This window comes from Diabrotica virgifera, chromosome 6 (assembly GCF_917563875.1).
Source record: "Diabrotica virgifera virgifera chromosome 6, PGI_DIABVI_V3a".
Lineage (NCBI taxonomy): Eukaryota > Metazoa > Arthropoda > Insecta > Coleoptera > Chrysomelidae > Diabrotica > Diabrotica virgifera.
Window position 1 is genome coordinate 50,746,717 of NC_065448.1, and position 27,386 is coordinate 50,774,102.

General features: G+C 32.1%; 2 protein-coding genes across 3 annotated transcripts in view; both read right to left on the bottom strand.

Annotated features, from left to right (window-relative positions):
• The window catches only part of LOC126886960 (dentin sialophosphoprotein), a 484,697-nt gene that overhangs the window by 227,554 nt on the left and 229,757 nt on the right, over window positions 1-27,386 (bottom strand). The window lies entirely within an intron of this gene.
• The window catches only part of LOC126886067 (triadin-like), a 98,377-nt gene that overhangs the window by 68,392 nt on the left and 2,599 nt on the right, over window positions 1-27,386 (bottom strand). Inside the window, exon 2 of the mRNA XM_050652909.1 lies at window positions 21,726-22,669. Coding sequence (XP_050508866.1) covers window positions 21,726-22,669 — 944 coding nt within the window. The remainder of the gene's footprint in view (window positions 1-21,725; window positions 22,670-27,386) is intronic.

The following is a 27,386-nucleotide window of genomic DNA, read 5'->3' on the forward strand; positions in this document are numbered from 1 at the left end:
ATTTTCTTATTTTATTTGATTAAAGAATTATGGATAATTTTTAAAGAACTTGCCTAATAGATATTTTGAAAATTCTTTGGCGTAACTTTTAAATTTTGAATCGTCAAAGAGGTTAATAACTTATGACATTGAGTACGACAATAACTTATGACAATAACTTATGACATTGTAAATAAAGCGGGGGTGCAATAGTTTTAAATTTTGCCTAGAGACCATACAATTCACCGGACATCAAGGCAGCGCCGTCATAAGTTTGTCTTACCAATTTATTTTTTATATCAAAACATTTTAATCTGTCCTTTAAGGCTCCAAAAATATATTCTGTCTTAGGCCGATGCCACATTATGCGTTTTGACCGGATGCGTTTCCGCCGCATCCGGTGAAAACGCATAGTGTGACAGATCGGTCCGGTTGCGTTGGAAACGGATGCGTTTTGAGTCATCGGTACGCGCTTACAAACTGCACCAGACTAAACGCATAGTGTGACAGGTCGGTCCGGTTGCGTGGAAACGGATGCGTTTTCAACGCATCCGGTCAAAACGCATAATGGGGCATCGGCCTTATGGCTTCTACCTACGTCTGAAAAGCTAAAAACCTCTCATAAATATTAGACGTAACGCGTATCGAAGAACAATTGATAACTGTGAATGACATGTTACCTCTATCAGTAGTTTCGTCTACTTCTACCGAAAATGATCAAAATGTAACTACTAATTGATTCTTTCATTCTGTGCTGTTTTAGGTATTCGAGTCAGAAAGTAAATTAGAAAATTCCAGATCGTATTTGTTAAACAATTTTATTTGTTCTGTATAATTAACTTGATTTAACGAATGCTCCGATTCACTCTGTCCCCTAAATGGTAATTCCTGACAACTTAAAAAAATTACAATATCAATAATTAAACGACATAAAACTACTTACCTATTTCATAATATCCCGGGAGCAATAGCAAGGTACGTGGCTAGGTACGTGCCTTGCTGCCGTTTGCAGATCACCGATCGGCAGATTGGTATCTGCCGGACTTGCCGTTCAAATGAATACGGGATATGTATAATTGGTTGCCTATCGGCTAATATTCCATAGCTCCTTATTACAAGCAAATCGTCAATCTGGGGACGGCTTGCCGAGCCGGGCTTTATAATAAGAAATCACACAATCGCACACAGCTTTAACTCAGTTTTTCTTTGTGTTCCAACCTACTTTTAGATGTAGACCCAATCAAATGAAAGAATTTAACTCCATGATTTCTCCATGTAAGTAAACAATTAACAACGACACAAGAGCCGTGATAAGTCATTTTAAAAAAATAAACTTATTATAATGTACGTAAGACCGTCCTCCATTTTGTAAAATTTTCACCTCCATGAGAAGCACTGTAGAAATATTATATCCCCTTCATGTCAACCCTTCCAGCGAATAAACCTTTGTTTTATAATTGTTAATCAAGCGCGGCGGCTGATAACCATCCAGCGCGCGCTTGATTAACAATTAAAAAGCAAAGGTTTATACAGTAGGAAAAATAAAAGAATACCCATTAACGAACATATAAAACACGCTGTAATTTCCTGTCATCGTGTCATACAAAAAATTGGCCAGCGCAAGTACATGTAATAATTATTATTACATGTACTTGCGCTGGGCAATTTTCTTTGTGACACGGTGACAGGAAAATACACCGTGTTTTATATGTTCGCTCGTGGGTATTCTTTCATTTTTCCGGCTGTAATAACCTTATCACCTAAACTGCTTTAGGAATCTGTTAATGAAAATTTGAACAATATTTATGAAATTTGCCAATTGTAAAATTGTGTACTTTATCCATTGATTTTCGAGATTGAAAATGCTCAATTTTGCGTTTCTTCAAAACTATCACTGATTCCCACAAAATTGGTCATTTTTGATGTCTCGTATCTCCTAAACCTGTTGTCCGATTTAAGTTATTTTTTTAATATGTTATAGCCTTTTTCTTTAACGATATTGCTGTAATAATATTGTTGCTAAACTGGTAAATTTTCATTGTATACCAGGTGTACGTGTTGGAGAAATAAATTCCCAACATTAATATTTAGTAAAACTATATTTTGTTTCAATATTTTATTTAGTGGTTTGCGCCTTGTGTACACTTCACAAAGATGTTTCTATGTTTTTATGTTCTATAATTCAAAGTGTACACAAAGGCGCAATATTCAAAAAAAAAGTTCGTTGCCAAGGTGTTGTTATATAGAATAATAAGATAATAAAAAACGGGAAAGTAGGGCGTGTGTCCGATCCCACACAAAAAATTACTTTAATACCAAAAGTTTGTGTTATTGTAATAAAATATTAGTTGTGAAAAGTGTCTTTAGTTATTCCTAGCTTCAGAAGTGTAAAACCAGTGTAAAATTATTTCCTTGGTGTTGCAAAAATCCAACATCAAGTTTGATCCAGTCGAGCCGGAAATAAAAAGAAGCTAGGAATTACTCAATTTCCAGAAGGTAAGAAACACACCTAATAAAAAAAAAAGAAGAAATTATTGAACAAAAAAGAAATTATTAGAAAAGAAATTACAAAAAAGAAAAATCATTAAAAAATTAATTTTGTAAAACGTCAAGCTCATACAATAGCGCCATCTATGTAAAAGAGGGCGAACGACCGACGTCGAATGGTTATCAAGCGATCGAGAGAAATAATCGATGTTTTATGAAATCGATCATACATGAAGTGACAGAAAACTGACATTGACAGTGAATACAAAATTAAATAAATTGACTGTTTGTGTTTTGGTTTGTAAATAATCGTCAACATTTTTGTTATTTTGATATTTAAAATAGTTTTTTTTACCTTTTAAGTTTTAGGTAGATTCATATAAAAAAAAAAAATGCCCGCTAAAAAGGATAGTGAAATGCTAAAAACTAAAAAATCTCAAGAAATTCAGTCTATTAAAACTATTACAAGGTTTGTTGAAAAACATTTGGACAAAGAAATTTCTGAATTAATAATTAATCAATTACAAACTAGGAAAGACTTACTAATAGAAAATTTTAATAAACTTCAAGATCTTCATTGTGAAATTTTATGTTGTGAACAGGGGTATGCAGATTCCATTGATAATATTAGAGAGGAATACTTTGACACATTAGCTAAAATTAATAGTCAACTCTCAAAAACAGTAATACAGAGCGTAAGTACTAATCCACAAGATGTAAATAATTCTTTTTATTCTTCAAATATTCCACGAATAGAAATTCCTTGTTATGACGGCAAAGATTTAACAAGTTATAGACCTTTTATAGATTTATTTCTAGCTGTTTTTGATAGAAATAAGTCACTGCAAAATGTTGAAAAACTTTTTCATTTAAAGAATCATTTGGAAGGAGAGGCAAGAAGCCTAATAAATGATCTACCTCTAACAAATGACTCTTATAATGATGCATTGAGAATGTTAGATAACCGTTATAACAATGAAACAATATTAATAAATTCTCACATTTATTCACTACTTGACATTCCCTCCATTCAAAAAGGAACTTCCACCGCCTTACGTGAGTTCATTAGTAAAGTGAGACAGCAGTTAGGTGCACTAAAAAACTTAAAGCAACCCGTAGAAAGTTGGGATATGATCCTTATTTGCATTTTAACTAAAAAACTAGATCACTATACTAATAGATCATTTCAAATTGATAGGGACAACTCAAAATTGCCAAATTTAAAAGATTTCTTATCTTATATTGAAAATAGGGCTACAGCTTTAGAAACTGTAACCACTCCAGATAAAAAATGTAGCACTAACAAAGAAAGGTATCAAAAAACTCACTTGGCTACAAGTAAAGTCAAATTAGAAACCAGGTGTAGCTTTTGTTCATCCTCAGGCCATAAAATTTATAATTGTTCCAGTTTCAAATCTGTTTCAGTAAATGATAGAGTGTCTTTTATAGACAGTCATAAGGCTTGTCGAATTTGTTTGAATAATCATCCTGGTAGGTGTAAAATGAGTTTCAGGTGTTCAGTTTGTCGAAAAGAACATAATTCTCTTCTGCATGTGGACAGACAAACTCCATTAGACAGCACTGGACAGGGTAACAGTGGTAATGCAGACGATAGGGTGACTACATTTGGTTCAATAAATGAAAACATTAATAATGTTCTGTTACCAACAGTGAAGGTAAAAATTAGAACAAAAAGGGGTGATTATATCACTGCCAGAGGTCTCCTGGATACAGGATCTCAAATATCATTAGTAACAAGTAGATTGGTAAGTAAATTAAACTTAAAAACATTTAATAATAATGTCAATATCTTAGGTATTTCTGAGAATATTACCAATGTGCAAAAGGCTGTAAATTTAAAAATTGAGTCATGTGTGTTTGATTATAGCACAAATATAAAATGTTCTGTGGTTGATAAAATTACTAGTGATATACCACAAACAAATTTCAATGTTTCAAATTTAAATATTCCTAAAAATATTAAATTGTCTGATGATGACTTCAATAAATCTGGCACAATTGATATATTGTTTGGGGCAAATATTTCATTTCATATTTTGCTCTCCGATAAAATACAAGTAGACCAGATTATATTACAAAATACTCTATTTGGGTTCATAGTTAGTGGTTCTGCTCCATCACTACAAATTTGTAATTTTTCTGCTTTTCATTTAAGCATGAAAAATAATTTAGAAAATATTGTTTCTCAATTTTGGGAAACCGAGAAGGTTCCAGAAATTTTTCCGGAATATTCGACAGAGCAGGAAGCTTGTGAGATTAATTTTGAAAATTCTTTGCAAGTAATAAATAATAAATACCAAGTTAAATTACCATTAAAACAAAATCTACCTGATTTGGATTTAGGAGATTCATTTTCTGTAGCATTAAAACGCTTTGAAAATCTAGAAAAAAGATTTAAAGTCAATCCTGAGCTGTACTCTCAATACAAAAGTTTTATTGATGAATATTTAGCTCTAAAGCATGCAAAAATAGTAAGTCTTAGTACATATGACTTAAATAGTGGTTCTTTATACTTCATGGCTCACCATCCAGTGATACGTGAAGACAAAAAAACAACAAAATTAAGAGTAGTCTTTGATGGCAGCATGAAATCAAAAAAGAAAAAATGCATCAATGATTATCTCTATAATGGTGCTGTAGTTCAAAATGAGCTCTTCGATATTCTTGTTCTTTTTAGAAAATATAATTACGTCCTTTTGACAGATATTAAACAAATGTATAGAATGGTTTTGGTACATCCAGACCATTGCCAGTTACAAAATATTTTGTGGCGAGAGAAAAATGGCAGTTTACAATGTATTCAACTTCAAACTGTAACATATGGTTTAAGAAGTTCTTCCTTTTTAGCTACCAGATGTTTGGTAGAATTAGCCCGAACTGAAGGTAAACGCTATCCTTTGGCTTCTAAAGCTCTTCTTAATAACACCTACGTTGATGATATTTTGTGTGGGTGTGACACAATCGAAGAAACGATAAAACTAAAAAATGAACTTATCTCGCTGCTCAAATTAAGGTCCTTCGAGTTGCACAAATGGTGCTCAAATAATTTACAAATTTTAAATGATATTCCTAAAAATAAACAAAATTTTGATGAAATTAACATCAGCAAAAACGATTTAACGGTAAAGACTCTGGGATTGACTTATGATACAAAAACAGATAATTTTAAATTTAGTTGTCCAAAAGTTGATATAAATGAATGTGTAACTAAAAGACAGATTCTCAGTTTTGTTTCCAAATTTTATGATCCTTTGGGATTAGTGGGCCCAGTTTTAGTAGCTGCTAAGGTAATTATGCAAAAACTTTGGTTAAGTAAGGTCAAATGGGATGCTATAATTTCCAGTGAGTTACTTGACACTTGGAAAAATTTTGTTGAAAGCTTAATGAGCATGCCCACAGTGACTGTCCAAAGAAATTTAAATTTTACTGGTGCTCTTCATATTGAAATAGTTGGCTTTTGTGACTCCTCCTTGATTGCATATGGAGCTGTTATTTATGCGAGGACTATTTTTGAAAATAAAGTACATGTAAATTTGATTTGTTCCAAATCTAGGATTGTTCCTATAAACAAAAAACTAACTATGCCAAGACTTGAACTGAACAGTGCTTTGTTGCTTTCAAAACTATCTCACAAGGTTTTTGAACTGTTAAAAGATAAAGTCAGTAAGGTATTTTTATATTCAGATTCAAACATTGTCTTAGCTTGGATAAAATCCGAACCTTTGAAATTGAATCCCTATGTTGCCAATAGAATTATTAAAATTCAAGAAATGACATCCGAATTTAAATGGTTGTATATAAACACTAAGGAAAATCCAGCAGATTGTCTTTCTCGTGGACTTGAACCTCATGAAATTAATTCAAACAATCTTTGGTTTAATGGTCCTGAAATTCTTTCAAATATTGAATTCTTGCACTTTGAAATTCCATTTTCTACTCCAGACCATTTGCCTGAATATAAAGTTGTCACTTTAGCTAAGGTCAAACCAGAATCTTTTTTCATAAAATTCTCTAGCTTAACAAAACTTCAAAAAATAGTGGCTTATTGCCTACGATTTGTAAATAATATAAAAAATAAAAATAAAAAGATTACTGGAAGTTTAACAGTTGTAGAACTAGAAAATAGCCTTAAAACCATTATTAAGTATGAACAAAGTTTTCATTTTTCTGAGGAAATAAAATGTCTAACCAACAACACAGCAATTAAGTCTAATTTAAATTCTTTATATCCTTTCTTGGACTCTCAGGGACTGTTAAGAGTTGGTGGTAGACTGGAGAACTAAGATATTTCTTTTAATAAAAAACATCCTTTGATCGTTCCCAAAAACAATCATATCACTGATCTTTTGATTCACAGAGAGCACTTAAGACTTTTACATGCAGGTCCGAAACAAGTTTTAAGTTCATTAAATCAAAATTTTTGGATTATTAGTGCCACTAAAGAAATTAAAAGGATTTTGCACAAATGCGTAACCTGTTTTAAATGTAAGGCCAAGTGCAGTGAACAGTTAATGGGATCTCTTCCTGAACAAAGGGTACGTTCATCGAGGGTCTTTCAGAATGTTGGTATAGACTTCTGTGGTCCCTTCCAAATTAAACAGTCACGGATTAGAAAGTCTATAACGACAAAGGCATATATAGCATTGTTTGTTTGCTTTTCTGTGAAGGCAATTCATATGGAGTTACTCTCTGATCTAACAACAGATACTTTTTTAGCTTCATTAAAAAGATTCATTTCTAGAAGGGGTAAACCATCCAAGATCTTTTGTGACAATGGTGCCACATTCAAGGGAGCAAATAATCAACTTCAAAAACTTCTAAACGACAACATTAAGTTAAACAACTTTTGCCTTGATGATAAAATTGAATTTTGCTTCATCCCAAGTTATTCTCCAGTATTTGGGGGTCTATGGGAGGCCGGGGTGAAGAGTGCTAAATATCATATAAAAAGGGTGATGGGAAATAATATTTTAACATATGAGGAGTTTAATACTTTGATTACTCAAGTTGAAGGAATATTAAATTCAAGGCCTCTTATGGCAATTAATAATGATTCCTCTGACTTAGAATATTTGACCCCAGGTCATTTTCTAATAGGTGCTCCTTTGACAACTTTCCCTGAAACTAATTTAACTGAGATTCCTGAAAATAGATTAAAATTTTGGAGGTTGTGTGTTCAAATGCAGCAGCATTTTTGGCAAAGGTGGTACCAAGATTATCTAACACAACTTCAAAACAGACCTAAATGGAGAAAATCGTTGCCAAATTTACAAGAAGGCATGCTTGTGCTTGTAAAGGAGGACAATGTTTCTTCTTTTGGGTGGCCTATAGCAAGGATTAATAAAGTTATTCCTGGTAAAGACGGAAAGGTAAGAGTGGTGGAAGTAAAAACTAAAAAGGGAACATACTTACGTTCTGTCACAAAAATTGCTGTTCTTCCAATTAACGATGAACAAATTTAAATTATTTTTTTTTTTTTTTTTTTTTTTCAATTTATAATAATAAATAAAATTTAACTTTATAACTATTTCTATTTAAATTTAAAACTTTGTAAAAGTTTTATACTTATATAAGCAATAAATTCTTTAAAAAATGTGTAAAAAAAAGGGGTGGAATATATTGTTTTGGTATCAAAACCAAGGCCCCCCAGCATGTTGGAGAAATAAATTCCCAACATTAATATTTAGTAAAACTATATTTTGTTTCAATATTTTATTTAGTGGTTTGCGCCTTGTGTACACTTCACAAAGATGTTTCTATGTTTTTATGTTCTATAATTCAAAGTGTACACAAAGGCGCAATATTCAAAAAAAAAGTTCGTTGCCAAGGTGTTGTTATATAGAATAATAAGATAATAAAAAACGGGAAAGTAGGGCGTGTGTCCGATCCCACACAAAAAATTACTTTAATACCAAAAGTTTGTGTTATTGTAATAAAATATTAGTTGTGAAAAGTGTCTTTAGTTATTCCTAGCTTCAGAAGTGTAAAACCAGTGTAAAATTATTTCCTTGGTGTTGCAAAAATCCAACAGTACGAACTGTGTTGTTTTCTTAACATTTTGTTTTTTGATTCATTCGCTTATGTTGGTTAATACAAAAGATAGGTACTTTAACAACTAGCCATGTTTTTCATCAGTACAGGGTGTTTCTAAATAAGTGCGACAAACATTAAAGGGTAATTCTGCATTAAAAAATAATGAAAGTTTGCTTTGTAATCGTATGTCAGCAAATGCTTCGTTTCCCAGATACGGGATGTTAAATTTTTTCTAACAAACTGACGATTTATTTATTACTTTAAAGCCGGTTGAGATATGCAAATGAAATTTGGTGAGTTTTAAGATGTAGTTATTGCACATTTTTTGACATACAATTAGGAATTTTATATTCACCATTGGCGTACATACGGGTAATATGATCAGTTATATTACCCGTATGCGCGCCAATGGTGAAAATAAAATTCTTAGTTGCATGTCAAAAAATGCGCAATAACTATCTCTAAAAACCTACCAAATTTCATTTGCATATCTCAACCGGTTTTAGGGCAATAAATAAATCGTCAGTTTGTAAGAAAAAATTCAACATCCCGTATCTCGGAAACCAAGCATTTGCGGACATATGTTTATAAAGCAAACGGTCATTATTTTTTCATGCAGAACCCCTTAAAGTTTGCCGCACTTATTTAGAAACACCCTGTACTGATGAAGAACATGGCTATTTGTTAAAGTACCTAACTTTTGTATTATCCAACATAAGCGAATAAATAAAAAAACAGAATGTTAAGAAAACTTATATAGTTGTGTCTTAATTTCAATATTTTATAAATGCTAGAATATTCCACAGGGTGTTGTGAACTTTAAGAAAATAACACAGTTTGATTCGTACACCTGGTATACAATGAAAATTTACCTGTTTAGCAACAATATTATTACAGCGATATTGTTAAGAACATATTAATTTATAACATATTAAAAAATTACTTAAATCGGACAACAGGTTATTTTATTATTATAGGGTGTAACAAAAATACAGGTCATAAATTAAAGTACATATTCTGGGACCAAAAATAGTTCGAATGAACCTAACTTAACTTAGTTCAAATATGCACATAAAAAAAGTTACAGCCCTTTGAAGTTACAAAATGAAAATCGATTTTCTCGAATATATCGAAAAGTATTAGAGATTTTTTATTGAAAATAGACATGTGGCATTCTTATGACAGGAACATCTTAAAGAAACGTTATAGTGAAATTTGTGCACCCCCTAAAATTTTATGGGGTTTTGTTCCCTTAAACCCCCCCAAACTTTTGTGTACGTGCTAAATAAATTATTATTGTGGTACCATTAGTTAAACTCAATGTTTTCAAAACTTTTTTGCCTCTTAGTATTTTTTCGATAAGGCAGTTTTTATCGAGATGCGACTTCTTTTTTATTATGTTTACATACAAAATTTATGGGGGTTTGTGCCTTTAAACACCCCAAATGTTTGTGTACGTTCCAATTAAACTATTACTGCGGTACCGTTAGTTAAACACAGTGTTTTTAAAACTTTTTTGCCTCTTTGTATTTTTCCGATAAGGCACCTTTTATCGAGATGTGGCTTCTTTTTTAATATGGTTCAAAATATACCTAAAAATGTAAACCATAAATAAATTTTCATATTATGTATTACCAAGTCTCCATAATCGTACTTAACCATATACAAATATGTGGTGGATTTGACAAATATTCAACATATCTCGATAAAAACTGACTTTTCGAAAAAGTACTAAGAGGCAAAGAAGTTTTTAAAACATTGTGTTTAACTAATGGTACTACAGTAATAATTAAATTGGAACGTACACAAAAGTTTGGGGGGTTTAAAGGAACAAAACCCCCATAAAATTTTTAAGGGGTGTCCAAATTTCATTATAATTTTTTCTTAAGATACTACTGCCATAAGAATACCACATGTCCATTTTCAATAAAAAATCTCTAATAGTTTTCGATATATTCGAAAAAATCGATTTTCATTTTGTAACTTCAAATGGCTGTAACTTTTTGTATGTGCACATTTGTACTAAGGTAAGTTAGGTTCAATCGAACTATTTTTGGTCCCAGAATATGTGATTAAATTTATAACCTGTATTTTTGTTACACCCTGTAATTTAGGTTTTTTGTATATTATTATATAATTTATACAGGTTATTATAATATTTAGATATAAATATAGGTACATTATAACTTCATAAAATAGGTCCACCGATAATAGCTATTTCCTATTTTTTACATTGACAGTAGGAACAAATGTGTGCTTATAATTTTTCGGAAATGAATAAAACTTGATATTTCTTGTTGTATTTTTACTCGAACCCGCGTATTGGAATAGCCTTCGTGCCAAGCAAAAGTATTCCTGCAACCGGGATATTCTAATAACCGATCATTGGTGGCTAGTAAAAACGTTTCTGGTCCTTAAATGTCTATTCCTGAAACAGGGTATTCCTCTAACCGGCATTCGAATAAGCGGGTTCCACTATATAGTAGGCAACCTATTATTCTGCCGTGAACTATTGGTAAACAACATTTATTTTTGTAAATATAATTTTAATCTCGAGTAGTTGATAATGATAATTATATATTTTTTTAATAATTAAAATAAAAAAGGTAGTAGAAAAAGTATAGTATTCTACTAGCATGTAATGGATATTACTCACTCTGATGATTCGGCTTTTCTCGCAAACTTCATCATAGTGAGTAATAGCCATCATTACACGCTCGTTGAATACTATATCTACTATTATCTTGAAAATTATCAACTGTAAAATAACAAGGATGAAACACAATTTGGCTTCAGAAATGGACTAGGAACACGGGACGCGCACTCTTTGCACTAAATGTGTTATTGCAGAAATGCTGTGATCAAAGGAAATACTTCTTTGCTGTATTTATTGACTATGAGAAGGCCTTTGATCGAGTACAACATCATAAATTAATTAAAATACTAAAGGATAAAGGAGTTGATAGTCAAGATGTAGGAATCATAGAAAAATTATACTGGCGTCAAACAGCGACAGCTTGCATAAATGGAAAATCAACAGAAATATGCAAAATACAAAGAGGCGTTAGACAGGGTTGTATACTGTCCCCACTGTTGTTCAATTTGTATTCAGATAGAATATTTAAGGAAGCGCTGCATAATTTGGAATGGGGTGTGAAGGTTAATGGAATTGTGATAAATACAATCAGATATGCAGACGATACAATTATTTTAAGTGATGATATGAATGGATTACAACACCTTTTAAATGCCATTGACAGAGTGGGAAGAGAGTTTGGCCTAAATATAAACTGTTCAAAAACAAAATACATGGTATTTAGCCGTTTGGCCCATCAAGATTCACGGTTATATGTTGACGGTCATATAATTCAAAGAGTACCCAGTTTTAAATATCTTGGTTGCCATATTACTGAACAACTAGATCCAGATAAAGAGATAAAATGTAGAATCGAGATAGCTCGCACGACATTTTTAAAAATGAGGTCATTCTTCTGTAATGATACCTTGCAACTTCAACTTCGAAAGCGCATGATTAAATGTTACATTTGGTCAGTCCTCTTGTATGGCGTCGAAGCATGGACATTAAAAATATCCACCATTAACCGTTTGGAGGCCTTTGAACTGTGGCTGCACAGACGTATTCTGAAAATACCATGGACGGCTATGCTGACAAATGTGGCAGTTCTTAAGAGAGCAAATGCTACCCGCGAGCTGCTTGATAACATCAAATATAGAAAGATGGCCTATTTTGGACACGTAGTAAGGGGAGACCGGTATAATATTCTTCAACTTATTATGATGGGTAAAATCGAAGGACACAGAGGAATTGGTAGAAAGCAGGCCTCTTGGTTGAAGAATATCCGGGAGTGGACAGGAATAAAGAAAGCAGAACACCTAGTTAGAATAGCTCGAAACAGAGACAGTTTCGCCATGTTAATCGCCAACGTCAAGGGGACTTGATAGGGCACGTTAAGAAGAAGAAGAAAATAACAAGAACCTTTTTTTGTTGAAAATAACCGAAACAATCTAAAAACATGTCTGGCGAAAATACGTATTTTTAGATTTATTATAAACTTTATTGAAATTATTTTTTGCCCACTTTTCTGACTGCCAACATGCAAATTTATTAAGGGGTGTATTTTGAATAAGCTTGTAAAAAACGAAATCCGGATATTTTTCCTGACGGATTCGAAGATACTTCGTCGACTGTCTCATTTTATATTGTTTTTATTTGTTTTTTCGCTTTAATGCGAACTTTCCAGGTTAGTTTCTGATCAAAACGTACACCTAAATACATACTTAACTTCTTCGTCATTGCAATAACTTGATGTTTAGTTTTGATTGTGTACAATAATAATTAACAAGTCTATTCTTAAATATAATATAATGTGAGCTATGGTTCATTCCACCAACATACGATTGTTTTCGATTATCGCGACAACGAATATTTCAGTGTGCAACACAAGAAGTACGAAAGTAAATGGCTCTAATATAATTATTCCAATAAACAGCAATTATTATGATATAGTTAGACCCAAACCCAGACATCCAAAGTGAAAGTTATCCTCCAACATCAAATTGTTCTAAATGGTCCACATAATGTTCAGAAAAAAGTCACACCATTTTGAGCGTCGGGTTTGGTGGGGAGAGGGGGGAGAAATCTGCAAATTCGTAGTTTTTAAGTTTTTCGTCAATATTTCTAAAACTAAGCGGTTTAGCATGAACAACCCTCTACACAAAATTGTTCTACATTAAATTTGAAATAAAAAAAACCCTATGCCTAACCCTTCTAAAATGAACGGTTCCAAAGTTACGGAGGTAGTATAGTACAATTGGTCCAAAATTGTTCTACATTACACATCACACAAAATTGTTCTACATTAAATTTGAAATAAAAAAGACCCTATGCCTAACCCTTCTAAAATGAACGGTTCCAAAGTTACGGAGGTAGTTTAGTATAATTGGTCCAAAAAAGGCCTAACCCAGACATCCAAAGTAAAAGTTTTCCTTCAACACCAAATTGTTCTATATGGTCCACATATTGTTCAGTAAAAAGTTACACCATTTTAAGCGTCCGGTTTGGGGGGGAGATGGGGGAGAAGTCGGTAATTAGTAGTTTTTTAAAGTTTTTCGTCAATATTTCTAAAACTGTGCTTTAGCGTAATAAATGTTCTATAGAAAAATGTTCTACATTAAATTTACAACAAAAAAGGTTCTATACATAATTGTTATAAAATCAACGGTGTCAAGAGTTACGGAGGGTGAAAAGTGGAGGTTTTCGATACTTTTTATAATTACCGATTTCTCCTCCCTCTCCCCCCCAAACCCGACGCTCAAAATGGTGTGACTTTTTTCTGAACATTATCTGGACCATCTAGAACAATTTGGTGTTGGAGGATAACTTTCACTTTGAATGTCTGGGTTTTTGGTATAGTTATATCATAAATATTGCCCAAAAAATATAAAAAGTATCGAAAACCTCGACTTTCACCCTCCGTAACTCTGGAACCGTTGATTTTATAACAATTATGTATAGATAAGTTTTTGTTTTAAATTTCATGTAGAACATTTTTGTATATAACGTTGCTTACACTAAAGCACAGCTTTAGAAATATTGACGAAAAACGTAAAAAACTACTAATTTACCGGCTTCTCTCCCATCTCCCTCCCAAACCGGACGCTCAAAATGGTGTAACTTTTTACTGAACAATATGTGGACCATATAGCACATTTTGGTGTTGGAGGAAAACGTTTACTTTGGATGTTTGGGTTAGGCCTTTTTTTGGACCAGTTATACTATACTACCTCCGTAACTTTGGAACCATTCAGTGTATTATTCATTCTTTAAAACCAAAAAAATCTCCTGGCATAGATAACATTTCTGCTGATCTGTTAAAGATAATTTCCCATTATGTTGTTGATCCAATAACTAATTTAATAAATATAATATTTGAACAAGGTACATGTCCTGACAATTTTAAAAAAGCTGTAATTATACCTATATTTAAAAAAGGTGATAAAAAATTAGTGCAAAATTATGGTCCAATATCACTTATTACCAGCCTTGCAAAAATCTTTGAAAAGGCATCAGCCGAACGAGTTAATCAATATCTTAAAAAGTTTAACCTGCTTTCTACAAACCAATTTGGTTTTAAAAAAGGATATTCCACTTCAGATGCTATAACATCTGCTACTGATTATTTATATAAGATGCTGGACAGTGGTTCTCCTACTTTAGCAATATTTTTAGATTTAGCGAAAGCATTTGATACTGTTAGTCATCAACAGTTATTAAGTGCTTTGAACGATCTTGGGATAAGAGAAATACCATATTTACTATTTCAAAGTTATTTAAAAAATAGATTGCAAATTGTCAAAATTAATAACAAATTTAGTACTGAAAAAAGCATTGAGTATGGTGTGCCTCAAGGTACTGTTTTAGGCCCTTTATTGTTTTCAATATATATAAATGATCTAGCGGCAATGAAAATAAATGGAAAGATTATTTGTTTTGCTGACGACACAGTTATACTTTACACTAGTAATTCTTGGAATGAACTTAAAACTTTGGCAGAAACAGAAACTGTAAAGGTTCTAGATTGGCTAAGTAGGTAACTACTGACAGTTAATACAGATAAAACTTACTTTATACCATTTTCAATATATAAAAATAATTTACCCGAATTCATGGAATTAAATCTAAACTATAATAAGGCGTACATTAAAATAAATAGGAAAGAATACATAAAATATTTAGGCGTTTATATAGATTGTCACTTGAAATGGAATATACATATTGATATGGTATGTAAAACTCTAAGAATGATACTATACAGATTTAGATATCTCAGCAACATTCTTGATTTATCTTTCTTAAAGATGGTATACTATTCCTTAATAGAATCACGTCTTAGATATGCCATTATAGCATGGGGTGGAACATATTCCTCACATTTGATTAAACTCGAAATACTTCAAAGGAGATTTTTAAAAATAATGTTAAAAAAACTCGCTTATATTCATCAGAACTTCTTTATCAGCAAGCTGGTGTTTTTAAAATTAGACAATTATATTTATTAAACATAATTTTGCATACATACAAAAATAAACAAATATTGAAATCAATTGATCATAATTACGACACTGGAAGAAAACTTCATGACTATGTAAAAATTATTAGTAATTTTAAATCAATTGGTAAACATAATTTCACATACTATATTCCTAAAATATTTAATTATTTACCCGAAATTTATAAAATATATTTGAGAAAAATAAACTCATTCAACATGATTAAATCCATTTTTAAAAAATTTATTAAGAACACTGGAACTGAATTTTTGAATGCGATCTTTAATTAAATTTATAATATAACTACTAATATATAATAATTTGTTATGCATTATGAGTTGTTATGCGTTATATATTGTTAATTTTTAATATTTGGTATGCGTTTTTGTATTGTTAATGTTTAATATTTGAATAATGTAATCCCTGAGCACAACCTCTGGTTCTTCAGGGAATTTCTTCTTTTGGTTTATTTACTATTTATTTATATGTGAAAATATTTAACTTAAAATTAATTTGTAATTATGTTAGTATTGAATTATTCTATTATAATATTGTTATATATGAGAGCATAATGAGAAGTAAATAAACATTATTATTATTATTATTATTATTCATTTTAGAAAGATTATGCATAGGGCCTTTTTTATTTCAAATTTAATGTAGAACAATTTGTTCATGCTAAACGGCATAGTTTTAGAAATATTGGCGAAAAACTTAAAAAACTACGAATTTACCGATTTCTCCCCCCTCTCCCCCCCAAACCCGACGCTCAAAATGGTGTGACTTTTTTCTGGACATTGTGTGGAGCATATAGAACAATTTGGTGTTAAAGGATAACTTTCATTTTGGATGTCTGGGTTATGCCATCTTTTGGATCAACTATACTATACTAAATGTAATTTGCAATTTATTTTCGTTCTTCATATTTTGCACAATAAAATATTCGTTGTCGAAATAATCCAACACAGTCGTATATTCGTGGAATAGGATATATTATTTTGTGTGTAATAATTGTTTACTTTGATTGACGGTGTTTACTTTGATTAGTTTTAAATCATAATATCTAACCAGTGTTCAAGTTTTTTCTCTTGTTTATGATTTTTGCCTTGTTTTTTTGGTTTCTATAAAAGAAAATTTCTTCGTTTTTTGCTCTATTTTTTCTATTATTGTATTGCATCTCCAGATAGGCCATCGTCATCCTTCATCTTGTGTGTCTTCTATAACATGTATATCGTTACAGTGATATTAAAAAAAGAATATGTGTGTAATTTGTACGCACGTAAGAAGTTACACTTCTATTATATGATTTCAACGAAATCAATATACTTTAAACAGTTTATTTATATTTTATTTAAATATTAAACTAATTTTAATACTTACTGCTTTCCAAAAATTTTTATTAAAACAATATCTACCAAAAATTAAAAAAATAAAAGAATAAAACACACGCAAACACATTGAAACATGAAACAAAGAAATTATTTCTGAACAGTTGTTGAGAAAATTTTAACTAAATACGTATTTTCTGAAAAAAATATAATAAATACACTTACAATCATAAAATGTATAAAAAAAATAAAAAAAGTAAAAGTTTGCATTGGGAATTGAACCTGCGTCTATCAGGTTGTTAGATTATTTTGAACTCACCCCACGGAGAATTTAACTACCGAGACACGTGAATGAAGTGGGAAGATGTAGCATCGAAATGTTTTAAAATTTTTTGACAGTTGCTTATTCTCTTAGTTTAATCAAATAAGTTTGATTCTTGTGGAATTAAATTACAACAAAATATAGACTAAAAAAAATATATATTAGATGGAGATTTTTGTTGGTAAATCAAAGCATTACCTAGGTAGGTAAGTACAGTTGAGTCCGCGAGTCTTTACCCGTGCGTCATCATTTAAAGCATACGAAATAAGTCGGAAATTTACTAAACGCAACGGCACGTGGATATTATTCCGATCACGGGTTATAGTATAAAATTTGACGTTATCAAATAAATGGAATGTCAAATTTAAGTTTTGCTTTAAAATTTTGGTGCATAATTACAGCTACATTTGAAGTAGCTTAATAAATTATTTTATTATCATTGATTAATAAATAAATAAACAATTTATGAAAAAATTCGATAACATATTTTTTTTTTGTTATTTTATTCACTTTGGCGTAACCTTAAACACAAGCATTCAACTGTGTCAACAATGAGGTTAGCTTTGTACGTTGTCAAAATTTATCGTAAAATAACATAAACTTATTACAAAATTTCTAACTCCAATATAAAATTAGTTGTGAAAACAATTGTTTGTATACTATAAAAAACTTCAAAATGCAAAAATTCGACGCAATATCAGCAAAAAATTCAACAAATTGACAGCCACAAAAGTAAACAAACCAAAACGTCAGAAATTGTATTTTACTTAAAATATGTGAAGACATCCCCAATCGTCTCTCTTTGTACCTATCTCTTTTCAATGCACTGAGTCTAAATCGTTCATAAAAATAACATGTGTCTTTACTTAATAACAGGCGGCAGCTGGTTTGTCATTAATTTCAGGCGTGGAAGAGAATGATGCTAAATAAAAAGTATGTTTTATCTCGCCAGGTATTAATGACGCACGGATCAAGACTCGCGGACTCAACTGTATTCTAGCTAGGTTAGCTAGGTAGGTACATTTTCCAAATAGGTATTTAATTTGTAATTTTTTATTAGAATACTGAAACATTTACAATTATTACGTACCTGTCACTTTTAAAAACTATTTAAAAAGTCACTACAATAATTATAAACTTGCTTTTCGTCTCTGTCCTCACAACAATAAAAACTAATATACACAACATTTGTTTATGCATAATATCCATTTGAACAAATATTGACAGATGATTTTAACACTCAATCAGATCCCGTATAACGTTTGAGCGACTAAAACCATACTGTCGGTGTGCGCATGCGCCCGGCAAAATAAAAATTCATTCTCGTGCCTAAAGAAGTACCTATAACTTCAATAAAGTACAGTGCTTACTAAGGCACATTTCAAGATCAGTACCTACACACCGTTGTCGTGGGACTGATAATTCAGCCATCAACCCCTATATTTAATTATTTTAATAGTTTACACTTTAAAATCAATTTTTTGTTATTTTAAATTGGAAATTTTTCTCAACATTTTCAAGCGCCAGTTTTAGCTCCTCGTTCCAGTTCTTGTTAAAAATTAGTTAAACATTTCCTTATCTGTTCCTTGATTGTTTTTGCGGCTAAATTTAAGTTTCGTGATAATGAGTTTTTAATGATTAATTTGTTTTACTAATTTAGGGCGCTACATCTAATTATGGCAGTTACTAAGCAGTATCAACTACCACTTTCTAAGGGAGGCCGCACATCAAAGAAACGTGAAACATAAAACATGAAACGTGAAATATAATACAAATAAATTGTGAAAAACCAAAAAACCTTTTCATGTTATATACTAATCAAAGAATCAAAAATAAAATTTGTACAGTCAACAATGAAAAGTGACGAGGTCGTTGCTGTTGTGGCAACTCTTTTATTTCTATCCAAAAACAAAAAAATAAAACAGCGTTATTGGCGGGATCCATACAATGATATAAATCTTAGCCATAGTACGTATATTTGGTTGCAAGCGAATAAATATTCTTCTTGCCAAATTTAAATTATTTTATAGAAAGGAAGGCGTATTCACATAACATTTACATTATGTTTTATTGTGGATCCTGGTGTAAATAAAAAAGGTATTTTCTTGTTATTGTCTATTCGAGTACCTTTCCAGGATATAATTGTATAACTCTTCGTTCTGCTTCACCACAGAAGGAAATAATACAATATTAAATTCTTTGTCGGCACTCATTTTATGCACGTAATTATTTGTCCAAAACAATGAAACTGAAACCGAAAAATAGAACACGACCTATTTCATGAAACACGTTTCAAGAAGATAAAAATGTTTCATGGGCATCAATCACACTCGTTTCTTAGAAGGGCAGACGCCTATTTATTTAGCAGTGTTTTACCTTCAAGAAAAGTGTTTCACGTTTCATGTTTCTTTAGGCAAGCCGCACACCAAAGAAACATGAAACGAAAAACATGAAACGTGAAACATGTTTCATGAAAATAAAACACTGCTAAACAAATTTCAAAGTCCGCCTACCAATGAAACGAGTGTGATTCATGCTCATGACACATTTTTATTTTCGGAAAGTTTCATAAATGGCCGGACGTATATTTGTTTAGCAGTGTTTTATTTCCATGAAACGTAATTTACGTTTCATGTTTCTTTGATGTGCGGCCTCTGCCTTAGTATGCGGCTTCTCGAAGATAAAAATGTTTCACGCGCATGAATCACACTCGTTTCATTGGCAGGCGGACTTCTATTTGTTTAGCAGTGTCTTATTTTCATGAAACGTGTTTCGCTTTTCATATATTATGTTTCATGTTTCTTTGGTGTGCGGCCTCCCTTATAGTTGAATTTTAAAATGTAATATTTCAAAACTTCATGAACGTTGGAAATAGGCATGTCCAAAAAATAAGACTTCTAAAGACATTAAATATTTCATCCTGAATTTATATCCGAAATACATCCGAAAAATAAAAACGTCTGTTTCTACGACTTATTTTAGGGATGTAGTTTCCACAATTTTCAAATATAAAATGTTCTGAGGTTTTCGATACCGCTCAAAAATTAATATTTTTTTATCAAATCTCAATTTTTACCATTTTTTATCTTTGTTTTTTTTTTATTTTTGTACCAAAATTTTTTTTTATTACCTTAAGTTTCTGGTTAATTTAATTTGGCTCATTTGTTACTATACAGTGCGGTGGAATAAGTGTTGCCCCCCCCCCCCTGTTAACTTGTTTATTTTAAGAATATAAGCAAAACGCTCGGCCAGGTAGATTTTTAAACTAATCACAGTATATTATAGCATCAACGTTTCGAACTTTACGCGATCCCTCTTCAGGTGACAGCCATAACTTTGATTTTTTTAAATGGTAAAGTACATCATGTGACACCTCATTTAACAGCTTTTGAAATACTGATTTCAAAAATGTATAATACTTTAATCCTTTTTGAGATCGTAGGCGCAAAATTTCGGTCGAACACTTTTTAAACGCATTTATTTTTTTCGAATTCTGAGAAAACTAATAAGTATTTTTGAAAAATTTAAACGCAGAATGAAAGATTATATTATTACCGAGGGCTGACAGTCCCATAGAATAAACAAAAAGTTTCTTTTGAATGATATATTTGAAATTAAAAATCACACTAAATTTTCTCTTTTTTTTTCACCACTGTGACCTAATAAAATAAACATTATAGGAGTTCTCAGGGACTTTGGACCATCGATAATACTGTAATATTTCATTCTGCGTTTACATTTTTTCAAAAATATTTATTAGTTTTTTCAGGATTCGAAAAAAATTATTGCATTTAGAAAGAATTCGACCGAAATTTTGCTCCTACGCTCTCAAACAGGATTAAAGTATTATAAGGTAAGTGTACCAATAATGGGCACCTTAAGCAAACAAACTTGTTTTTCTCGCCTCCAGGTAATATTGAGGTCTCGATTGTTTTATTTTTTTATTATATTATGTTTACTTTAAAGTATTATGTGACTATGGTGGTAAAATATTGTCTGATATATTTTAGAAAAAAAATTATATATGGTGCCCTCATTGCCCCAGTAATGGGCACACAATTTTTCACACCACCCTATGTTGGGCACCCCTATATTGGACACCTATAAAATGTAATTTAAGGTGGAAATGATTTTATATGTTATCAATACCAAGGAAAATAAAGTATTAAAACACAAATATGTATAACCTAATAATCGAACAATGATTTATTTTTAACTTCTTCGTAAGTATTTAAGTAATTGCATACTTAATATTGTTAAATAACAATAAAAACAATACATAATAAAAACAGAACTTATTTTAAGGTATTTAAGTATTTTGTTATTTTTCCAATACACTTATTTTTTTCTTAAAACTATAAATTAAATGACTATCTTTATGAGTAATATCAGGAGCAGAGATTACTCTAATTATTTGATTAATATTAATCGAGGAAATGTCTTTGTCCACAACCTTAAAAAGTTTTTTTGTTTCTTCCACATACCTTAAGCCTTGGACAAGAAACTCTCCTGGTTCAGGCCCTTTTTGTTGTACTATGCATAAGTACTGGTATACAGCTGTTTCCCTCTTACCCATTAAAAACTGGCCAATTATAAAGTCTCCTTCCTTAATTGTACTCTGGCTGACTAATTCAGTATTTTCGTCCTCACTACTTTCTGAATCAAAAGAAGACATCCCTGACTCTTCATAAATGATTGATTCAGAAGAAGAACTAGATGGAGATGAATGTACTACAACCTTTTGTTTTAATTTGCGCTTTTCTTCGGCTTCTTTCTTTTTGGTTTCACGTATTAATTTTCTTCTTTGCTTCTCGTCCTCTAACCTTTTTTTAGCTTCATCCTTTTTTGCAAAATAGGCAAGCATTTGAGGAGAAGTAACTACCGCTGGCAGCTTTTCTTTTTTTGATCGTTTTTTTTTATCTTCTGAAGTCTCACCAGGCCAAAACAGAGTTCTTTTAAATGGAGAAGGTACCATTGGGTCTACTTTGGATCCAGATGAATGACCAATGGGTGGAGGAGGTGACGAAGTCATACCAGCATCAATCAAAGCATCTGGTGCATAATATGGTGCTGTAGAAGGGCCCGCTAACTGATCATCTTGAGTTGGGGAAACACTAAGACCCCTTAGTTCCTCCTGCTGTTCTGGATTTTGAACCATCATACATTCTCTAGATTTCTGAATGTTAGATTGTTTTTCATTAAGCCACAAGTGATATAAAGAAAAATCCCTTATATCACCTCGCCAGTCTCCTACATTTTTTTCAAATTCTTGCATTTTAGCTAGTCCTATTTTTTTCTCAAGTGTCTTAAGGAAAGTATCATGAGGGACACCAACAGACTGCAACTGTTGAAATGGATGCTGGGCCTTATGTTTTGACACTTCTGGTATTTTAACTACCGTTAGATGCCAAGGTACTAAACCGCATGCCTTAAAACCATTTTGAATGATTGTGAGTGCAAGTTTTTGTAATATGCTATTTAAAATAATCGGGAAATTATGCTTTTCTACTTGCCGACCTTCATTTGCCATGCGCCAATCAGCAACTTCCTGTCTCCATTTCAACTTAATTGAATGGAAAACAGCAACGTCCATAGGTTGTAGTACATGGGTCGCATTTGGTAAAAGTAATATAAGTTCAATTTCGTTGGCTGCACAAAAGGTAGCCAATGGCATCGAGATGTGGGACTTGTGACCATCCATAAAAAGTAAAACGGGCCGTGCGATGTTGTTATTTGTCAGCCAAGGATGAAAAAAATTTACTATGTATTCATAGAATGTCTCATTGGTCATCCATCCATTTTCTGACCTACCAATGGGCCATTCGGGGGGCATGGCTGAAACTATTAATTGTGGTAATCTTACATACCTATACACAATCATCGGTGGAGCAAGTTCTCCAGCTGCGTTGGCTGTAAGGAGCACAGTTAAATTTAATTTTTCATCGCCACCGGATGCCGTGTATGCAGATTTAGAGAACTTTGCGGCCAGAACCTTTCCAGGTTTCGGATTGAGATAAAATGCAGTTTCGTCACAATTAAAAACTCTTTTTGGATCTTCCAATGCTCCTCTCAAATTATTGTCAGTTACATATTGTTGCACCTCCTGAAACCATTTTTCTATTTCTGCCTGAGTTGCTGCTCGTCTCTGAACTGTTAAGTTTTGACTGGTACGAATGGAAACGTCAGGATGGCGCTTCATAAACCCTTCATACCACTTCCTTCCAGGGTCACCGCTTCCATCTCCAAAAGTGATATTTAATTCTTTTGCAGTTTTAGCAACGCTAAACATAAATGTGTCTTTTGTCACTGGGAAACCTTTGTTAGCCATCTCCTTGATCCAGCGAACAAAAACTAGCTCCTTATCGAGAGAAAAAACAGTGGAGGGACCCATGCGCGTTGCCACAAAAACATCTGTCTTTAACCTCCGTTGAAGTATGGGACGTGATATATTATGTTTCTTGGCCGTTGATTTTATCGAATTTCCTTCCCTTACTTCTTGTATGGCTAATTTGGTTACATCTTCAGAGTACTTCTTGTACGACATAGTGATCCTGAAACAAAATAAGACAAGTTGCAAGACAAAATAAAAATATGATTTGGAGTTCCTATGATGGGCACTGGCAATGTCCCTATATTGGGCATGGGTGCCCATTATTGGAACCAGTTTTTATGTGATACTGACGACCGTATCTATGTATTTTATATCCAGTGGACTTTTACATACAAGCACAATCCCACCTTATACCACATTTCTCAAGTTGGGCACACTGCCCATTATTGGTACATTGATAAAATTTTTGTTCCTAATTTGGGCACCCATGTTCAAAACCAATAAGATAATGTTTTTTATATTCTTGGAGATGTGTTTAATAATTTTATACATTAAGTATACAAACAAAGCCAATACCACAATGCAAAACTAAATAAAGTTGATGAAAAATAAGTATTAAAAAAACTTACCTCTTAGTAAATCGCATAATTTGAGGTTATTTTGGCGCGTAAATTCACAACCGCTAACAACAAACCACACACGGCAAAATTCCCAGTCAAACTGAGGGCGGTATTTAGATGAATGGCAAGCCAAGATTCAAGGTTACTTCCCGCACTACTTTTTTTGTGACTAAAAGCACAGTAACGTTATTTTATCAATATATTCACGGGGTGCCCATTATAGGTGCAGTGCCCAAATTAGGTACACTTACATTTTTGAAATCAGTATTTTAAGAGCTTTTAAATGAGGTGTCACATGATGTACTTTCCCATTTAAAAAAATTAAAGTTATGGCTGTCACCTGAAGAGGGATCACGTAAAGTTCGACACGTTGATGCTATAATATACTATGGTTAGTTTAAAAATCGACCTGTCCGAGCGTTTTGCTTATGTTCTTAAAATAAACAAGTAACAGGGGGGGCAACACTTATTCCACCGCACTGTATGTACTTTTCTGAATAAATTTCCTAACCTATATTTTTTATTACCCATTCAAGTTTTTTCTTGATTGAGTTATTCATCCTTCATACTTCATTTCTTCATACTTCATATTTCTTTCATACGGGTCGGGCAACGCTCTCGAAAAATCTGCATAAGTCCGGCAACGCTCATAAGTCTGGCAAAGCTATCGAAAACGATTAAAATGAAGCAGGTTCGTGCTTCAGACTGAAGATACAGTTGTATCGGTGTCATGATTGGACGTGGGCGTCGAGCTACGTGGCATGTGTGCGGGAGTACCTTTAGAGCTCCCGCAAACTGCAGGCTTTTTATCGGCCGATAGTTTGGTCGACTTCTTAATCAGTACAAAGAGGTATGCGGATGCGCACGTTACACCGTTCGGTCTCGGTCGATAAAAAAGATTGATGGGCTTCCCGATTGCATTCAAACTAAAAAGTCGGCCGACTGTTTAATCAGTATTGGCTAACTACGCCGTGCGCACACAGGACGATTGTATTGTAGGCCGACAGTAGAGCATTCTCTAACAATTTTCGGATTCGGAATGTAAATGACTGTTTGAATTTTTGAATACAGTCATGTTTAAGACAAAGAAGGAAGGTACCCTTTTGTTATCCTTTCAGTATAAGTAGAGAACTACAGTAATGTAAACAAAAATGTAAATATCCTCATATCTATTCCATTGTTGTAAGTCACGTATGTTAACAATATAAATAGAAATAACAATACTCGATTGTTTTAATTTGTTTCAATTTGTGTTAATTGTTTTGAAGCTTAAAAGTAAGTCTGTGGTACAATCTAATTACTCACAAAAAAATCACATATTAGTTCAATGTTTCTATTTTAATCAAAGATTAAAAATACTTATTTTTGTAATTTTTAGCGCGAAATGAGGCTTGATACAGAGCCGGAGATTTCACTCGAAGCGACTGACACGCTTTAAACTCGCGCGAGTTGTGTATGTGGACGGGTATAATACTAATAATACATAGCTACGGTACTGTATTAGTCAACTTTCGCGCGTGTAAATTACAAAAAAAAAATATTTAAAATCTTTAATTAAAATATAACCATTAAACTAATAATCATTATTTTTTGAAAGTAATTAGCTTGTACTTTAAACCCACTTTTACGCTTTGAAAGAATTATAAACAACGCATTAATCGTATGTTTACTTTGCTGGTTCATAACTTTTTTGCAAATGGTTGTAAAAAAGTTTTAAAACATTCATTTTCAAGATATTTGAAATACGCATTTTAACATTTTTTAAAATTAGAATATAATAAAAACTTTCTGATAAACGTTAATTTGTTTATAACTATTTTTTTAAAACATTTAAAGATTATGCAAAAAAATAAAAAATTTATATTTTGTCGACAAAATGTTAAAAAGGCATTTCATCTTTATAAGATTTCAAAGTTTGATCAGTGTATCATAATTATGTTGGTTATTATTGCGACGGTAAATTATTAACTAACAATTGAATTGTTGCTAAAATATTCGTTAAATTTTCACCAGCTTCTGAAACTATAATCCAAACCAAGAAGGCTTTTAAGTCACCAAATTATTTAATTATTGGTAGATAATTACTTATCTAAAACTTTATTTGATAATTAAAGATTTTGTTGGGAAAACCCGGATTTTTCGAGGAAAATTTTCGTCGGAGCAGATCGGAAAAAACATATCTCTATGCAGAATTTAATTGCGGTGAATTTTTATTTGAGTGTTTTTGTTGTAAAGTTAAAATCTTCGGAGTTATAGAGCAATAATTGAAAAAAACACGATTTTCGGGCGCCATTTTGTTTATAAAAAAAGTAACACACTATCTGCGGACTTTGCATACCTATATTATTAATATATATAATCATAAGCTTCGATTTAAGCAATAAAATTGCTGGTAAATAACTTTTCCCAAAAATGGCCTATTCTCCGATAATCAGCCCAGACTACAAAGAGGCAATGGATAAGAAAATGTAGCCTTTCTTTAGAAAATATATTAGCGTCTTTTGCTTTGACAATATAATTTGGTATTTCCACGATTCCACGCCAAAATTCCCATTAAATTTTTGTAGAGAAAAAATAGAAATATAGTTTAGGGATACCGAAATTTCGGTAGGTCTACCGAAGTTGGCTCCTTCTTTTTCTTTAAGTGCCGTCTCCTAATCAGAGGTTGGATAGCATCATTACTATCTTTACTCTATCTACCGCTGCTCTAAAGAGTTCTATAGAACTGCATTTAAACCAGTCACTTTAATTCTTCAACCATGACACTCTACTTCTTCCTACACTCCTCAGCCTCTTATATTTCCCTCTATTATCAGTTTTAGCATTTATATCGCTGTCCCCACATTACGTGTCCCAGATATTGTAACTTTCTTATTTTTATTGTGTTTATTATTTCGCATTCTTTGCCCATTTCTTGCAATACTTCCGTGTTCCTTTTCTTCTGTGTTCATGCTATTCTAAGCATCCTTCTGTGACACCTAATTTCAAATGACTGTAGCTTATTTATGTGTTCTTGCTTCAATGTCCAGCATTCAAGTCCATATTGCAGTATCGAGAACACGTAGCATCTCAAAGCTCTTACTCTCAGTTCTAATATAAAGTCTTTGTTGCAGAGATTTGTTTTCATTTTTACTTGGTATTCCTATCCTGGTCCTTATTTCTGTCTGATCATTTTTCTCTGAAATCCTGAAATC